The sequence below is a fragment of the Tachysurus fulvidraco genome, chromosome 12, assembly GCF_022655615.1.
Source record: "Tachysurus fulvidraco isolate hzauxx_2018 chromosome 12, HZAU_PFXX_2.0, whole genome shotgun sequence".
Taxonomy (NCBI): Eukaryota; Metazoa; Chordata; class Actinopteri; order Siluriformes; family Bagridae; genus Tachysurus; species Tachysurus fulvidraco.
The window spans coordinates 5,718,080-5,737,183 of record NC_062529.1 but is presented as its reverse complement, the minus strand read 5'-3'; the positions used below and the strand labels follow the sequence as shown (position 1 = coordinate 5,737,183).

The following is a 19,104-nucleotide window of genomic DNA, read 5'->3' as shown; positions in this document are numbered from 1 at the left end:
CAACCTATTGCTGTCATATGAAAATCCATAGATTTATCACACTTTGGAAAAAAATTACGAGGCAGGAGGGATATGGGGTTTTCCGAGAAGATTAGGAGGTATTAGCCAGTACCTTTCGAATGCATCTGCCATGTACTATGGCTTGTGTCCAAAGGCAGTGGGTTAAACAGTGAAAGAATCATGTATGCCTAGACTAATTAATAGATAGTCTAATATATGTTATTAAGCAATCAATCAATCAATAAATACCGGAGGTTAAGAGCCTGGAGACATGGTGCCAGATGAACAATCTCCTTCTCAATGGCAGCAGGACAAAGGAACTTATAGTGGACATGAGCACAAAGCAGGAGAGAAAATACCAGCTGCTAACAATCAATGGGACCCCAGTGGACAGAGTGAACATTTGGTGTTCACATCTTGCAGGACCTGTCATGGTCATGTCACATCAACACTCTGGTAAAGAAGGTTCGGCAGCGTCTCTTCCACCTCAGAGGCTTAAGAGACTTTCAAATGCCCCTAAGGTTCTAAGAACCTTCTACACTTGATTGTTGATTGAGAGCATCCTGAAGGAAAGTATCACACCTGGTTTGGAAACAGCACCAAAAGGACAGACGAGCTCTCCTGAGAGTGGTGTGGTCAGCCAAAAGTATCATCCGCACTGAGCTCCCTGACCTGAAGTCTATCTAGAGCAAGCAGTGCTGGACCAAAGCCAAGATTGTGAACCCATCCCAACAATGGACTCTTTTCTGTGTTGCAATCAGGAAAGCATTTCTGTTCCCTGAAGGTAAACACAGAGAGAATGAGGAGGAGCTTCTTCCCACAGGCCACACGAGGCCTCAACCAACACCTAGAACCAGGTTTCATCTTTTGCACACCGTACCTTGCACACTGCACACATCACTATGGAACGCTTCTCCCACTGGTCACTTTACATTAATTTACTTTGCACATAATGTGTTATACATGTACATGCCATAGATCTAAATTATATATAACATACTCTTCCGCAGTCCATCCCATTCATTGTAAATTATACAGACCTGTTTTTATTTTAACTTTTTTTTATTTATCCTTATTTTATCTTTTATATATATTTATCTTTCTTATAGCACCTACATTTTAATATTTTTTATTTGTATTTACTTCTCACTAAAAGGAACAGTCATAAAACACATTTCACTGCATCATACAGTGTATGTTAATGTATGTGACAAATAACATTTGAATTTTAAATAAAAATAAAATAAAATAAAATAAAACACCTTTGCTCCATGTTCTTATTTAAACCTTTTTTATTATTTAAGTTAATAAATCTTATTTACATATTTTATTTTGAAGGATTTAATTATATCTGATTAAATTGTTAAAAGGGGAATTTTAAGATGTCACATAGTTATGTTACAATGTAACCCTCAAAGGTTAAAATGGCAATTTTTCATTTCTATTCATTAAGGCTGAATAATGAAAAAAGTTACTTTCATAAAACAAGATCACGCAAGAAGAAACATTCTTTGAAGACTTAATTAGAAACTAAAAAACTGCTAAAAAAAAGTGTGTTAAATTGCGCCCTGGTCTTCCATATATTACTATATCCTATTAGTGTACTTAGTACACACACTACTATGTAGGAAGCAGTGTTGATTGATTGTGCACTGCATGTATGGTCCGTTTACAGTGAACTAACCAGTGAATACAAGTTGCCCACTGACAATTTGGTCAATGCAAGAAAACAGGCCCAAGTGCACTTTATGGTGAATGGAGAATAAATTCCGACACAGCACAGGGATGAAGCACCCATTTGTACCAGGTTAACAATTAATCTTGGGTTTTGACCACTCGACTCCGTTCATTCAATGTCAGCTCCACCATAGATAACATAATCTGACATGTCATACTGTACAAGCCTGGGTTAACATTCTTATTTGCATATTTGAGTGTTAACAAACATGATTGAATAATTACAGAATATAACCGGTAAAATGTCTTAAATAACACCTTTTCTCATGCTTTCACATCAGTGAAGAAAAAGGAAGGTCTGCCGTTTGGGCCCAAGCAGGTATTATTAGCTTTCATAGCTTTTAATTCTTTTTTGGGATGTTTAGGTTTGTCGTGTAGTTCACCAGGTGTTTACTGATTTGCAGCTTTTGCCAATTTTAATGTGACATATTTCCCTCTCACTATGGCACACACATTTGTGGTGTTCTTGCCACTCTGTTTTGCCACTGGGGTTAAATAGCTGTGTTGCTACATCCTGGTTTTCATGTGATATGAGGTGTGTGCTGTTCAATTTCTGATCAGGGGTCTGTTGCCAAGCCATAATGTTCTAACACTTCAGACGTTTGGCACCATAATGCAAGGTTAACATAGCAAAAGCATAGCTAAACCCGGCTTCAGAGCAGGTTTTTATACAAAGCAGTACTTACTCTGCTTCTAAATTAAAGGTGGGGTCTCCGTTGTTTGAAAGCCAATGTTGACATTTGAAATTACCAAAACAAACACGCCCCTAACACAAATGGGTCCCACCCCTGTTTTGATAGCTCCGCCCCACACATACACCAGACAAGTATATCCCAGACAAGTATTGTGGCGGAACCTGCTGAGGGAGCTGACCGAGGGTATATTTTTTCAATAAATGAATTCAATGAGTAATACAATGGTAACACAAATGTGTTTTTGTAGTACTGTGTGTTGTACATGAAAGGTTTATCTCCGTTTCATGTTCAGTTCTCTCCAGCGCTGGAAAGCTGATCCTATATTATCACGGGTCCTGCTTCTTGCCTTATCGTAAGTCTTTCTTTGCTTTCTTTCTTTGTTTTTATCTGCCATGTCAATGTTAAAACCGCTTTCTGCTAATGTCACACATGCGCACTGAACACTCTCTTTGCCCATATTGACAAGACATGCCCCTTTCTGCTCATTGGCTACACGTTTGTTTTGTTTTTGTTTTGTTTGGCGGCCCAGCAGAGTTTTCTGAAGCATTTCTCAAACAACAGAGACCCCAAATTTAAAATTGTGAAACTTTCCTTTACCTGCAGTTAAGTGTGAAAAGCCCTAGATTGCACTATTGTATGTACCTTTGAGCAACTGAAAAGTTGTGGCCATATGATTGGAGTTACTTGATGGAATGTGTCTCTCAAGAGAATGACATTTTTTTTTACTTCAACATTTTAAATCTTATACATTTTTTGTTTACATATTTTTGAACATTGTTTATATGCACAGTTGCTGATTCATGGGCTGGACTTCAGTAACCTCCACCTTTTCTCTCCAGCGGAGGCATGTAGTAGCTCTTTAAAGCTGAGCGGTGTGGCTCTTCTCTGGGCTGTAAAAATGTCAATAAACAAAAATAATAACACAACCTTAAGGTGAAAGGGAATAACTAGTACCCCAGAAAATTCTATACATACAGATTATTGACAGCATTTACCTTCACTGAGCGAGAATGGCACTTTCTGGAGGTGATGGCTGGCAGCAACCTCTTGTGTGGAATGGCCAATGCAGGCAGACTGGACACAGGGTAGGGCACTTTAGGAGTGGGTAATGCCACGTTCAGCTTTGGGAGCTCCATAGGATAACTAGGCAAAACACGTCTGCTGAGTGGTTCGGCTACATGCTTTAGCTGCTGCTGAAAAATGATGGCAGCCAAAATTACCACGTCATCATATCTATTTTTTTTTTGTTGTTTGTAAATAAGATGTTAACAAAATGGTCTCTTTTCTCAGATTCTTTTACACAAATGCAACAAAACAAATTTCATGTTTTTATCAGCAAAACATTTCTGATCGTTTTCAAGGATCAGTTCTAGGACCTCTGCTTTTCTTAATATACATGCTTCCATTAGGGAACATTATTAGAAGACATGGGATTAGTTTGCACTGTTATGCTGATGATACACAGTTATATATCTCATCAAAACCAGATGAAATAGCCAAAGTGTCCAAATTAACTCAATGCCTTAGAGACCTAAAAGACTGGATGAGCTGCAACTTTCTGTTGTTAAACTCTGATAAGACAGAAATACTTATAGGTCCAAAAACCAGTACACAGAAGCTCTCACAATTTAACTTCCATTTAGAGGGATGTTCTGTAACTAGTAGCTCAACAGTGAAAGACCTGTGTGTTATATTAGACAGCAACCTGTGTTTTGAAAATCATATCGCCCATGCTACAAAAACAGCCTTCTTTCACCTTAGAAACATTGCCAAGCTGAGAAACATCCTGTCTGTATCTGATGCTGAGAAGCTAGTTCATGCATTCATGACTGGACTATTGTAATGCATTACAAGGTGGTTGTCCTGCATCTTTAATAAATACAGTAGGTTACAATTAGTCCAAAATGCAGCTGCCAGAGTTCTCACTAGGACAAAAAAATATGATCATATAACCCCAATTTTATCATCTCTACACTGGCTACCTGTTAAGCTTAGAATTGATTATAAACTGCTGTTACTTACATACAAGGCTCTTAATGGTTTAGCTCCCATGTATCTAACTAGTCTTCTAACACGTTACAATCCTTCACATTCTATGTGATCACAAAACTCAGGACTTCTGGTAGTTCCCAGAATATCTAAGTCTACTAAAGGCGGTAGAGTTTTCTTATTTAGCTCCCAAACTTTGGAACAGTCTTCCTGATAGTGTTCGGAGCTCAGACACACTTTCCAAGTTCAAAAGCAGATTAATAACTCATCTTTTTAGTCAGGCATACACACACATAATACATCCCATAAACTTATGCACCATTACATTAGACTTGCACATTTTTATGAACAGCAGATATGTTAATCCCTCTACACTGCTTTTCTCTTTCACACCCATCCCGAGGCATCCAGACATTGTACCAGCTCTGATCATCTTCCGTGCGATGAAGATTTTGGACCTCCACTGTGATGAGACTGACTCTGAGAATCCTGAGACATCTACAGATCTACCAGCTCCAGTTGGACTCTATGATACCAAGAGGAGATCTGAACTCCATGTGATCTTTACACCAATTCAACATTTGTTTGACTGTATATTTGTAATCACACCCTCTAATGTCACCCATATGAGGATGGGTTTCCCTTTGAGTCTGGTTCCTCTCAAGGTTTCTTCCTTACCAATTTAAGGGAGTTTTTCCTTGCCACTGCTGCCTGAGTCACCTCAGACTTGCTCATTGGGGATAAATACATATACATACATACATACACACTGAACTATTTATATCTTGAATTTTTACTACATTAATTCTCTATATTTCTCTTTATGTTTACCTTCTGTTCTATGTTTATGTTCTGTAAAGCTGCTTTGAGACAAAGCCCATTGTAAAAAGTGCTATACAAATAAACTTGAATTGAAAACTTAAATTGAATGTAAAAAAAAAAAAACATTAATTCAAAAGTTTATATTAGTTTCAAATAAAACCAAATATTAACTACAGCTAAATTTAGGTTTCAAATTCTAAGTTCTGAATGAGGTTTATGGTAACTGTTGTAGGTAAAGCAGATAAAACAACAAACCTGGCGTCTCCCTTGTCGAGTATTGCGCCAGAATTGCTCTACTGATCCTGGAGTCCTGCTGCTGCTATCTTCCATAGTTCCAATAGTCCTGTGAAGCCCTAGAGCTCTCCTTTCTGACAGTCTAGGAACAAAATCACACACAATGGGTCTTATATTTAACATATTAGTCTTGCACATTGTACGATTCGGCAGTTAGTTCATTCGGATTTGGTAATGCAAAAATGGGGGCTTGGTCATGAGGAGGCACTCAGTAATGCCTGCTGAACCACTAGGTTTATTAGCTGTAATCTCCAAATGTGTGTGTTTTCCTCTCAGTAGATTCTGTGAGCCAATGATGGCTCTTTGAGCATGTAGCAGCTGTAAGGAAATGGCTGAAGGATCTCCTCCCCTTGCTGTTGGTGGTGACTCAGCTAGTGCTGGCACAGGTCAGCCAAACATTTGTCTATGCAGTACAACTAATGGCAGAGGAGCAGGGCACTAATGGAATGCTCAATCTGTTGGCACTGTAGTTCATTCATTCATTTTCTACCACTTATCTGAACTCTTGGTTCATGGGGAGCCTGTGCCTATCTCAGGCGTCATCGGGCATTAAGGCAGGATACACCCTGGACGGAGTGCCAACCCATCGCAGGGCACACACACTCTCTCATTCACTCACACAATCACACACTACGGACAAATTTCCAGAGATGCTAATCAACCTACCATGCATGTCTTTGGACCGGGGGAGGAAACCGGATACCCGGAGAAAACCCTCAAGGCACGGGGAGAACATGCAAACTCCACACACACAAGGCGGAGGCAGGAATCGAACCCCCAACCCTGGAGATGTTAGGCGAACATGTTAATCACTAAGCCACCATGCCCTCCACTGTAGTTCATGTGGCTTCAATTCCATTCCCTAAACAAAGCCACCCAGCAAACAGAGGATCAACTGATGGCATCCACAGCAGCAAGCAGCTCTTTGGTCTTTTCTCTTTCTGTCTCTTTCTCTTCAATCTCTATTGTCCCCCTTCTCCACACAGGAGAACCTCCCATGTCTACCAGGACTAGGCAGAGTTTCTTGTGCTGGTTAGAAGCATGGTTGTATGCAGTTGCTACCAGTTAGCTACCACCCCGATCTCCTGAAACCACAGAGAGAGGCAGTTCCTGTGGCTCTAGGGTTGAAGCTCTCAAGAGGGATGAATTAGGACTGGAGGTAAATCTAAAAGGTGAAGCTCAATTCACACTGTGGATACCACCTCTCCCTCTCCCAGTGAGCACCCGTTGGTGGGGCAAGTCGTGGCCTAATGGTTAGAGAGTCTGACTCATAATCATAAGGTTGTGGGTCCGAGTCTCGGGCCGGCCACGACTGAGGTGCCCTTGAGCAAGGCACTGAACCCCCCAACTGCTCCACGGGCGCCTCGGCATAAATGGCTGTCCACTGCTCCGAGTGTGTGTTCACGGTGTGTGTGTGTGTTCACTGGCACCGGGTGTGTGTTCACGGTGTGTGTGTGTGTTCACTGCTGTGTGTGTGCACTTCGGATGGGTCAAATGTATGGAATAAAAACACTGTCAATAATAATCGTACGTAATTCAAAGCATTTGTGTGTAAATTTTAATTTTGCGAAGTTGGATCCCAAAATTTACGGCCACAACAGTTTACAGAGACGAGATTTAGTGTGTTTGTTCAAATACAACTCCAAAATGTACGACTATCACAGTTTACACACACAACGCTTGTTTTCACAACACCTCTTTTTCACACACGAAAACGGTCTGCGAAACAACTGTCAAAAATACGTCATCACGTTCACAGGCATTACTATCCGAGGGAAGATGAATCGATTCCACGAAGTGCGCATGCGCCCCGCCCTCTTTTAAACCACTGGCGCCAAAATGGCGGATCAGCATCCAAGCGCTCACTCATCGTCTCGGGTAAGTTGTTTTTTCCTTCCAAATTCGGGCATGTTTAAGGGTTAGTTATCACTAATAACAGAGAGGAGTAATATTACAGATATAGGTTAACTATAGTAAGTAAGATTAGCTCTCAGAGTAAGGTTACATTAGGTGCTTAAAGAATACAGCTGTTTAGGAGGTCATCACTGCAGTCTGTAGCGTGATGAGATAGGCCTACATAAAAGACACACACACACACACACACACACACACACCTAGCCATTTCCTGCTGCACTGACTGCCCATTTGACTTGGACCTTCTTACTTGTGCTGACTGTCCACTGATATTGGACTGGTTCCCCATTTTCTGTTGTCCAACACTTAAGGTGTTGGTCAACATCGACACCAGATTCTGGGCTGAGTGCAAGATGTCACCTAATGGAACCTGATAAACAATAAAATATGACTTTAACACTTAAGCAGTGAACACATATTGCATGACCTGTGTATTCCAGTGCATGTACACAGCTGTTAGTAAGTTAACACTTAAAATTGCTAACACTTAATAATTGATAAAAATTGATAACACTTAATTTCACGTATCTGTACTTTACTTCGCTATTTAAATTTATGTCAACTTTCACTTTTACTCCACTACATTTCCTAGATAAAATGTATACTTTTAATCCGTTATATTTCCACTAAGCATCTTCGTTACTACAAAATAGAATCAGAAGAAATGTGTGTGACTGCAATAAGAGAGGTTTGGTGAATCACTACTCCTAGATTGCAATTTCACTTCTACCAAAGATCCGCCATTTCAGCGCCAGTGGTTTAAAAGAGGGCGGGGCGCATGCGCACTTCGTGGAATCGATTCATCTTCCCTCGGATAGTAATGCCTGTGAACGTGATGACGTATTTTTTGACAGTTGTTTCGCAGACCGTTTTCGTGTGTGAAAAAGAGGTGTTGTGAAAACAAGCGTTGTGTGTGTAAACTGTCATAGTCGTACATTTTGGAGTTGTATTTGAACAAACACACTAAATCTCGTATCTGTAAACTGTCGTGGCCGTAAATTTTGGGATCCAACTCCGCAAAACTAAAATTTACACACAAATGCTTTGAATTACGTACGATTATTATTGACAGTGTTTTTATTCCATAAAATGCAGAGAACGAATTCTGAGTATGGTTCAACATACTTAGCCATATGTCATGTCACTTGTCACTTGTAAATTGAAAGGGGAATTTTCTGGTGTTTTTTACACCTGTACCAGGTTACACGGACCACACAGAGCAACAAAAATAAACTCCTCTAGGTTTCATTGTACACAGACACCTCTACCGGCACCGTAAACACAGGACAAACTTAAAGCTATGTTAACCTAGGAGTTTTGGCTGTTTCCTTTATTTTGAGGAAAAAATAAATAAATTTTCCACACCTCTTTTTCACCCTTTCATTTGGGTGAGGTTGAAGCACTAGAAATGTTTCAACATATTATGGACAGAAGCCTCAGTCTGTAAAATTTGTATGTGCTGCTTACTTAGAAGATATAATTCAATTCAGTTTTTTTTTTTTTTGTATAGTGTTGGTAATAAAGACACTGTTACAAAACAGTTTTACAGGAATGTAAAGATTCAGATTAAAATGATGAAGTTTAAAATGTAAGTTTATACAAATCCCAAAGAAACAAGCTGGAGGCAATGCTGACAAGAAAAAAATTCCATAAAATGATATTAGGAAAACCCTTTATGAAGAAAATAATAACAAGGTCCGTGACGTCGCCCGGTATGGCGCAACCGGGGCCCCACCCTGGAGCCAGACCCGGGGTTGGGGCTCGCATGCGAGCGCCTGGTGGCCGGGTCTTACCCCACGGGGCCCGGCCGGGCTCAGCCCGAAGGAGCGACGTGGGGCCGATCTCCTGTGGGCCCACCACCTGCAGGAGAAACCGTAAGGGGCTGGTGCAATGTGGATTGGGTGGCAGTCGAAGGCGGGAGCCTCGGCGACCCAATCTCCGGACATGGAATCTGACTCTAGGGACATGGAATGTCACCTCGCTGGGGGGGAAGGAGCCTGAGCTGGTGCGGGAGGTTGAGAGATACCGACTAGAGATAGTTGGGCTCGCCTCCACGCACAGCTTGGGCTCTGGAACCCAACTCCTCGAGAGCCTTGCTCATAGCCCCCCAGCTCAGCAGCCATGTGTTGGAGTTCACCCCGGTGAACGAGAGGGTCGTTTCCCTGCGCCTTCGGGTCGGGGAGAGGTCTCTCACTGTTATTTGTGCTTATGGGCCAAATGGCAGTGTAGAGTACCCGACCTTCTTGGCGTCTCTGGAAGGGGTGCTAGAAAGTGCCCCGACTGGGGACTCCGTCGTTCTACTGGGGGACTTCAACGCTCACGTGGGCAGCGACAGTGACACCTGGAGGGGCGTGATTGGGAGGAACGGCCCCCCCGAACTGAACCCGAGTGGTGTTCTGTTATTGGACTTCTGTGCTAGTCACAGTTTATCCATAACAAACACCATGTTCAAGCATAAGGGTGTCCATCAGTACACATGGCACCAGGACACCCTAGGTCGGAAGTCGATGATCGACTTTGTGGTTGTTTCATCTGACCTCCGGCCGTATGTCTTGGACACTCGGGTAAAGAGAGGGGCGGAGCTGTCAACTGATCACCACCTGGTGGTGAGTTGGGTCCGATGGCAGGGGAGGAAGTTGGACAGACTTGGCAGACCCAAACGTACTGTGAGGGTCCGTTGGGAACGTTTGGCAGAGTCTCCTGTCAGAGAGATCTTCAACTCTTACCTCCGGCAGAGCTTCAACCAGATCCCGAGGGAGGTTGGAGACATTGAGTCCGAGTGGACCATGTTCTCCACCTCCATTGTTGATGCAGCCGCACGGAGCTGTGGCCGTAAGGCCTCCGGTGCCTGTCGTGGTGGCAATCCCCGAACCCGGTGGTGGACCCCGGAAGTAAGGGATGCCGTCAAGCTGAAGAAGGAGTCCTATCGAGCCTGGTTGGCTCGGGGGACTCCGGAGGCAGCTGATAGTTACCGGAGGGCCAAGCGAGCTTCAGCCCGGTTGGTTGCAGAGGCAAAAACTCGGGTCTGGGAGGAGTTCGGTGAGGCCATGGAGAAGGACTATCGGTTGGCCTCGAAGAAATTCTGGCAAACCGTCCGGCGTCTCAGGAGGGGGAAGCAGTGCCCTGCTCACACTGTTTACAGTGGGAGTGGGAATCTGCTGACTTCGACTGGTGACATCCTCGGACGGTGGAAGGAGTACTTCGAGGATCTCCTCAACCCCACCAACATGTCTTCCATTGAGGAAGCAGAGGTGGAGGGCTCGGTTGTGGACTCGTCGATCCCCCAAGCTGAGGTCACTGAGGTAGTTGAGAAGCTCCTCAGTGGCAAGGCACCGGGGGTGGATGAGATCCGCCCTGAGTACCTTAAGTCTCTGGATGTTGTGGGGCTGTCTTGGCTGACACGCCTCTGCAACATCGCGTGGCGGTTGGGGACAGTGCCTCTGGACTGGCAGACTGGGGTGGTGGTCCCTCTGTTTAAGAAGGGGGACCGGAGGGTGTGTTCCAACTATAGGGGGATCACACTCCTCAGCCTCCCCAGAAAAGTCTATGCCAGTGTACTGGAGAGGAGAATTCGGCCGATAGTCGAACCTTGGATTCAGGAGGAACAATGCGGGTTTCGTCCTGGTCGTGGAACACTGGACCATCTCTATACCCTCACCAGGTTGCTGGAGGGTTCATGGGAGTTTGCCCAACCAGTCCACATGTGTTTTGTGGATCTGGAGAAGGCATTTGACTGTGTCCCTCGTGATGGCCTGTGGGGGGTGCTCTGGGAGTATGGGGTCCGGGGCCCTCTGTTAAGGGCTGTCCGGTCCCTATATGACCGGAGCAGGAGTTTGGTTCGCATTGCCGGGTGTAAGTCAGACTTGTTCCCGGTGCATGTTGGACTCCGGCAGGGCTGCCCTTTGTCACCGGTCCTGTTCATTATTTATATGGACAGGATTTCTAGGCGCAGTCGGGGGCCGGAGGGAGTCAGGTTTGGGGACCACAGGATTTCGTCTCTGCTTTTTGCAGATGATGTTGTCCTGTTGGCTTCTTCAAATCAGGACCTTCAGCATGCACTGGGACGGTTTGCAGCCGAGTGTGAAGCGGCGGGGATGAGAATCAGCACCTCCAAGTCCGAGGCCATGGTTCTCAGCCGGAAAAGGGTGGCTTGCCCTCTTCAGGTTGGTGGAGAGTTCCTGCCTCAAGTGGAGGAGTTTAAGTATCTTGGGGTCCTGTTCACGAGTGAGGGAAGGATGGAGCGGGAGGTCGACAGGCGGATCGGTGTATCTTCCGCAGTGATGCGGTCGATATACCGATCTGTTGTGGTGAAGAAAGAGCTGAGCCGCAAGGCGAAGCTCTCTATTTACCAGTCGATCTACGTTCCTACCCTCACCTATGGCCATGAGCTTTGGGTCATGACCGAAAGGACAAGATCCCGGATACAGGCGGCCGAAATGAGTTTCCTCCGCAGAGTGGCTGGGCGCACCCTTAGAGATAGGGTGAGGAGCTCAGTCACTCGGGAGGAGCTCAGAGTAGAGCCGCTGCTCCTCCACATTGAGAGGGGTCAGCTGAGGTGGCTCGGGCATCTGTGTCGGATGCCTCCTGGACGCCTCCCTGGGGAGGTGTTCCGGGCATGTCCAACCGGGAGGAGGCCCCGGGGAAGACCTAGGACACGCTGGAGGGACTATGTCTCTCGGCTGGCCTGGGAACGCCTCAGTATTCCCCCGGAAGAGCTGGAGGAAGTGTCTGGGGAGAGGGAAGTCTGGGCATCCCTGCTTAGACTGCTGCCCCCGCGACCCGGCCCCGGATAAGCGGTAGAAAATGGATGGAAAATGGATGGATGGATATTAGGAATAAACCTTAAGAGGAACCAGACTTGAAATGGAACCCATCCTTATCCTTAATGACACCGTCTGATCATTTATAGTAGTGATTGGCAGCAGCATCTACAACATCTGAGGGCTAGTGTAAGATCCTTGAGAGGGGCAGGATTTACAATAAACTCAAAGAATTATCCAAAGAATTGTGGCAGTATCACATCTTGGCTTTCACTTGGACCACGGGCAGGCGCATCACCAAACTTATAAGACAGCAGTGATTGTGGCCTACTTGAGACCCAAGACAAAACAGCATAAATCAATTCCTTGTTTCTGACAAGGTCCAGTGTATAGAAACATGTAAACAGAACTTTGCAAGGTTAAAGCAGCTATGTCAGGGTTTTGCTGTTGCAATCACTTGACCTTTCTCTCCCTTTTGTTCTATAGACAGACACAGATGGACAGGCTTTATCCCAGGTGGGGAGCAGTGCCCCATGCTGTACATCAACCAGAAGATCTTGTTGAAGGTTAGGGTTAGTACAGCACAATCAAGTAAAGTCTGGTCATCAAGTAGATGTCACTGTCCTATACTACCTGCTTGTGCACCCTTGTACCTCTTTTTCTGATTACAACCCACTACATGAAGGATGCCAATGTAAGGATCACTTGTTGGCACTTGGCACTTCAGCCATTTAAATTTGTGGTGGTCCACAGATTTGTGGGTGCACATAGGGGGGATTCGGTGACCTGAGTGGAGTAGTAGGGGCATGTGGCAGCAGGGTTGTGGTCAAGCATCGTAGGCAGACAGAGAAATGGCGGGTCAAACCAGCAGGTAATATGTGAAAATTCTCACCTGTGTCTTATTATTGCAAGTTTCTTATTAAGTGTTTATTATTTCAAAGGCTCCTCTAATTCACTAGCAAAAATTTGAAGTGTGAGACTGACACACACACACACACACACACCAAGAAGCAGGAACTTAAACCTAAGCTGAATGTGTAGCCATTTTCTGCATAGTATTGGAAGCATGCTGAAAAGCATGGACTGAATAAATGGGGGCACAGAACTCTAGTAAAATTCTACTCTGTCTCTTGAGTCTTTCTCCATGGCCTTACACATCGTGTACTACTTACTACACCTTCTAACAAAGTCATGAAGTGGTTGCCCCACCATATTGTGCACTCTTCTTGGTTTCTTTTCTTGGCTTCTTTTCTTGGCTTCTTTTCTGGAACCCATCTTTAGAGGGCAATACTGAAGCCAATACAACGACATTTAGAACTTGAAGAATAGGCGTATGAATGACCTGGAAGCGGAACGAAGTTAATGTTCATGGCTTTGCAAACCTACATTGGCATCCAAACGCGGCGAATCCAATGTGTACCTGCGGCTCGATATAATTTGTATAAATGGAGGTTGCAATCGAGAATAACCCAAAAAAGAGTTACCCTTAGCATGTAGCTACCTACTATCATGTGTGCTGATAATTGATCATATTGCTGTGAAGTAAAAGTGTATTAAACTTTGGTATACTTAAGGTACATTGTCAAATGTGCTAACAGTAGCCCCGCCCACAGCTCCTGACACAAGCGGTTCTTAAGTCTAGACCAGCAACGTTTTGATGCTACTTAAGAACCACTTTTCCTGGTTCAGAGCTGGTGCTCAGGGTGTCGAAAAAGAAAGAACTGATTTTAAATTAGGCTCTGGCTCCGAACCAGCACTCAAACTGCCTTGGTTGAAAAGGGGCATCAGACACTGATTTCTCAAAGCTTCTCTATGCTAGCTGTAATACAACCCTTCTTCTAGACCCTGTTTCCAGTCATTAAAGCCTTATTACCAGCAAGATCATCCTCAACATCTGTCCTCATCTTTCTTCAACTCTGCTGCCTTTGACACTGGGAATAATCAGATGTCTCCAGTCTAGGCATCACCAGAATGTATGTGCAGAATGCAGGCAGATCCCTCAAATCCCTAAATAGATACTTTATATTTATACTATTATTATAATTTCTGTGGGCTGTGATTGTGTCTCATTGCTTCTCTTATTACTGCTATGCTGACAACATTCAGCTCTATTTGACATTCCAGCTTAATGGTACCTCAGTCTCCCACCTCTCTGCCTGCCTGTCTGATATAATTTAACTGTATAAATGACCCCATCATAAACTCAACTTGGCAAACACTGAGCTTCTTGTCATCCCTACCTGCCCCTTTATCCACCAGAACCTCACATTCCCAGCTAGGCCCAACCATACTCAAGACAATCAGGACAGACAGAAACCTTGGATTGATTTTCTTGAACTTTACAGACTGCATTTCTGTATAACATCAAGAAAATCAGACACTATCTAATTGACCATGTCTCAGAGCTAATAGTCCAGGCTTTTCGTGTCTTATGGTTAGACTACTGAAACAAATGGGCCTCCCTTATGCTACATCAAAAATCTTTAGTATCTTCAAAAAAAGTCTCTTTTGTGAATGCTTCACTAACCCCTAACCTGTCCCACTCCCAAAGAAAATAAAATTGCACTTACACTAGTTCAAGCTTTTGATGATTACATAATTATAATACCTTACTCTATAGATCTGAAAGGTTTACACACCGAGACAGATTTTGTAAGCTGGAATGTTTGGATGCTGGAAGCTTGCAGTCTGCTGGTAGACACCTGAACTTCACACACATATATGGGCCTTTTACTTGGAACTAGGGGGCAGAGCCCAAACACATTTACAAAGTGAGTGGTATAAAGACAAATTTGTGCCAAGGTTGGTGTGACAGGGAGAGCAGGCCTGCTCCACTAACATAAATACTAGACCTCATGAATACACTTCTGCCTGAATGGGTACATCACTGTAATAATATGAGGTAATGATGATGCACAAATTGACTTTATTTCCAAAAAACCTGGTTAATAAATATAATAAAAGTTTAATTGTAATAATTAATTGTCATGAAAGTCATTAGTGAGCAGTTTTGTTTTTCAGTGAAATACTAGATAATAGTACACTGTAATATTGATAATTACGTGTCATAAAGTGTTATGATATTTTATATTTGCAAGCACATATTGACGGTGTGGTCAGTATTTTGTTAGGATTAATGTTTCTTCTTGTAACAGCTATATACTTATATCTACTTTTTTGCTGTGTCAGTGTGCCGAGTGATCCTTACCGTAGTTCTCTGAAACAGGCATGCTGCAGTGCTGCTCGTGGACTTATGCGTTCATCTGGGTCATAAGCCAGCATCTGATAGAGCAAAGAGAGGCTTGAACCTGAGCAGTGAGGGAGCATCTTAGAAAGCCCACAGCCTTTCCGAGGCAAGAAATTGAAAGGCATCACTCGAGACCTTAAGTATAAAGAAGAGAAATATATTATGTTAAAATGTTAACAAAAATATAACATACAATATACTAACATATAAACTATGTAAAAAGTGCATGTTTGTGAAGATTAGAAGATACAAAATTATATTGCTATTACCACAGAACCCTCAAACTGTGTGCCAGTCTCTGGCAGTAAGTGTTCTTCTGAGCTCACACCACTAACATTCAATCCTGAATAACTGTAATTTTTTATTATAATATTACTCATTTTCATTTATTCATTGTCATGCATACAGGATAAACCTTTTCAAGAAACCTTTCAAATGTTTAAGGTCTCCACCTAATGAAATACCTCATATTAATTGAATCCACAGAAATTCCAAAGTAGATAGGCAAGTAGGCCTTTAGTATCTTTTCAGGAGAGTAAAAACACCTGATTCTGCTATGCATCTTGGTCATGGTCTGTTTATTGAACTGTTTGGTTGATCATCTAGTTCTTGGAAGGTTTGAAAAATCATGCTGAACTGGAGAGATTGTCAGAATACAAGTGCAAACTCACTGTTTGAACTTTTGGAGAACTGTGCTATCTGGTGTGCCAAAAACATCATGAATTTTGGACACCTGATCCACCTCATTAGTACCTGGAAACAGAGGATTCAAGCTAGAAGACAATGAGATAAAGTAATATATTACAAATCAAATAAGAATGGCAATGTCTTTAGAATACTGGATGTATAAATGCATAAATAACACAGCACAGCAACCTGAGAATTTCAAAGAACACACAGCCTGCACTCCACATGTCCATTTTGAGTGAGTAGTAGCCATCAGTAAGCAGACACTCTGGAGCTCTGTACCACCGCGTAGAGATGTATTCTGTGTGAGGAGGCTTGCAATACACACTCCTAGAGGAGCCAAAGTCTGCCAGTTTCAGGACATCATGCTATTAAGAAAATTATTCATGAGTAAATTTGTATTTAAAAGTATTCAGAGAGAGTATCCACAAAGAGTTGGTTTAATTTATAACTAAACTATTTTTCACATTTTTAGGTTCTCCTTACTTTAATTAAAATATTCTCTGGTTTCACGTCTCTGTGGAAAATCCCATTGCTTAAAAAAGGAAGAACATAAAAAAAGTCAACCTTTGTGTTTTTAAATGTATTAATTAATGTGGGTAAAAAACACAAATTCAAGTAAATTAATAAGTACTTTATGTGTAAATGAAAAGCAATGATAGAACACACCTGTGCATATGGTCCAGAGCTTTACAAAGCTGATACATGTAGTTTTTGGCTTTGTTTTCAGGTAAAGGATACTGTCTTCCTACAGTTGTGTAAAAGTAAATCACATAATTACTATGTGCAGAAAATATAACTAAAAAAACCTATAAAAAAAAAGACCCTTTAATGTATCTAATCTATTCATCCATCCATACATACATTATACAACTAAAAGTAATGTAATGTACAAAAAAAAACAATGTACAACTAAAAGTATGTGGATGCCTGACTATGATCCCCATATTTGGACCTTCCAAAAAACTGGAATACTACATTATGATTTCCAGTCACTGGACATAAGGGGCTAACCCAAACCTGTGGACAAACAATGCCTTTGGCTGAACCACCAGAGCAACATTCCAAAATCCAATGAAAAGCCTTCAAAGAAAGCTATTCTTGCAGCAACTGTGGAACCAACTCCATATTACTGCAATGCCTTTGGAATTAGATGCTAAACAAGCACATTCTGATCATGTTCTGATTCTTGTTCAAATTAAAATGATATGAAATACCTCTAATCAACTCATAGATATTCATCTCCATAAGTTCACATATCAAAGACAAGGTCCTCGTGTCTCGGTCACTGAAAGGAACATAATTGAGCTAAGATCAGTCCTTTGAAATTAACTACATGAAAATAATCCAGAGATGACAACTGATATTAATTTTTTTTTTTTGCAACACAATACTTACAATATTATTTCATGAAGCTGGACTATATTAGGATGAAATCTCAGTCTCTTCATTGCTTGGACCTCACGGAGGTTGTGTGCCTGTTCCAGGCTGGGTACAGAAGTTAGTTGAGCTAAATGGTTAATTACAAATCTCAAAAAATAAAATAAATAAATAAATAAAACAATTTAAAAAGCTATTATTTAGATATAAATTTGAAATTATTCAGCTAGTAAATATGTTCCTTTCATTGCTGATGAGCGCGTGCCGACTCTGCCTGGGTGACCTGGGTCATCACCATGGCGACCCTTAACCTGTTATGGGGATTAGTATGTGTGCCTTTGACTTTGAGCAGCTCTTAAAACTTCACACAAAAAAGAAGAAGGAACTAAAAGCTACGCGTACCTGTTAATGCTCTGCTTCATTGTTTTACAGGCGTAATGTTTCCCGTCCTTGAGGTTTTGCACCCTCGTCACTTCGGAAAACGTTCCTTCTCCGATTTTCTTTATTACTTTGTAATCTACACAGTGCACAGAAATAAAGCTGCGTTCATTTCTAACATGTCACATGGCGGTTATAAGTGTACTGTGTGATGAACAGGATTTATTTGTCTGTAATAACTACCCGGTTACGTTATATAGCATGTAACATTAGCGAGAGAATCATTTATAACGGGATACAGGGCATAACTTACAAACTAAATGCGTTATTACTCATTAAACGTTTTAACAGTGTTTGACTTACTGTCCATTCTTTAGTACGAGCCCGGACTGTACCGAAAGAGCAATAAAGGTTGTTTGACTGTACACATCACTGTCGCTACATTCGACATTCTCTTGGATTGCTTTTCAATTCGAGTCCTTGGCAGCCTCATATTTGCACCGCTTCCTGGCCGCCGCCATGTTAGTTCGCTGGCTACAGTAACCTTGGTAACTGCGCGCGCCTGAACTCTAACCCGTGCTCCATCCCAGATGGGAAACTTAACACACTACACATTATATAGCTGCATAAGCATATGTTCCTCTACAGTCTGTGCAGTTATGCAAAGCTCTATATCACGCATTGCCCCATGTATCTCTGTATACATTATTTATGACATGTATACAACGTGTCAGGGCGGTGGACATGATGTTAATAAGTAAACACACCTTGTCTGGAGAGATGATGTGTGAGCTTGAGCTCAGCTTGTGAGCGCTGATGCTGCTGCTTGTTGTCCATCTGATGCATTGATCGGTTTCCACTGAACCCAAAACCCAACCGATTCTCATTACAACAGTATAAGCGTGAAAAGAAAATGTCCAAAACCATTAGAAATGTCGTTAAAGTCCAGTTTCAGTCCCAACATTTCCTGATGATCCCGTTTTTAGTGGCATTATTCCGATAATATATCTAATATCTGAGTTATGTATTACACAATAATTTTACTTATTACGTGATTTTCAATAAATTTCAACAACACTCTCATAAAATAGTTTGAACTGAAGCACAAATTCGCCTAAAATAAGCTAGGGCCCTGGTGCACGGTGCAGTAATTGTTAGATATTAATACGGTTCTCTCGGTATTTATGATTGACCACCTTCT

At 42.4% G+C, this 19,104-nt stretch overlaps 1 protein-coding gene across 5 annotated transcripts; it reads right to left on the bottom strand.

Annotated features, from left to right (window-relative positions):
- Positions 1–3,133: 3,133 nt before the first annotated feature.
- Positions 3,134–19,100, bottom strand: LOC113660316 (MAPK/MAK/MRK overlapping kinase). 5 transcript variants are annotated; one of them, XM_027173704.2, is made up of 12 exons: positions 18,671–19,100; positions 17,928–18,042; positions 17,544–17,633; positions 17,363–17,433; positions 16,815–16,893; positions 16,632–16,680; positions 16,335–16,513; positions 16,130–16,231; positions 15,420–15,593; positions 5,499–5,619; positions 3,428–3,625; positions 3,134–3,322 (listed from the first exon to the last, which is right to left on the bottom strand). In XM_027173704.2, exons 1-12 carry the CDS (start codon positions 18,828–18,830, stop codon positions 3,245–3,247), a joined length of 1,416 nt encoding a protein of 471 aa, XP_027029505.1. In that variant the 5' UTR covers positions 18,831–19,100; the 3' UTR covers positions 3,134–3,244. The 5 variants fall into 5 exon arrangements, with proteins under 5 accessions (XP_027029505.1, XP_027029506.1, XP_027029509.1 ...); XM_027173705.2 differs by having other exon boundaries at positions 3,428–3,622; XM_027173708.2 differs by lacking the exon at positions 18,671–19,100 and adding an exon at positions 18,267–18,458 and having other exon boundaries at positions 17,928–18,065.
- Positions 19,101–19,104: the final 4 nt, after the last annotated feature.

Bases quoted from the DNA above. Each gene is read 5' to 3' on its own strand.
- LOC113660316 (XM_027173704.2), bottom strand. From the start codon at position 18,830: ATGGTTTTGGACATTTTCTTTTCACGCTTATACTGTTGTAATGAGAAT. The intron at 18,043-18,670 runs GTGTGTTTACTT...TGCACTGTGTAG, and splicing joins ACATCATCTCTCCAGACAAG to ATTACAAAGTAATAAAGAAA. The intron at 5,620-15,419 runs GTAAGGATCACT...TTTTGTTCCTAG, and splicing joins GCCTGTTTCAGAGAACTACG to ACTGTCAGAAAGGAGAGCTC.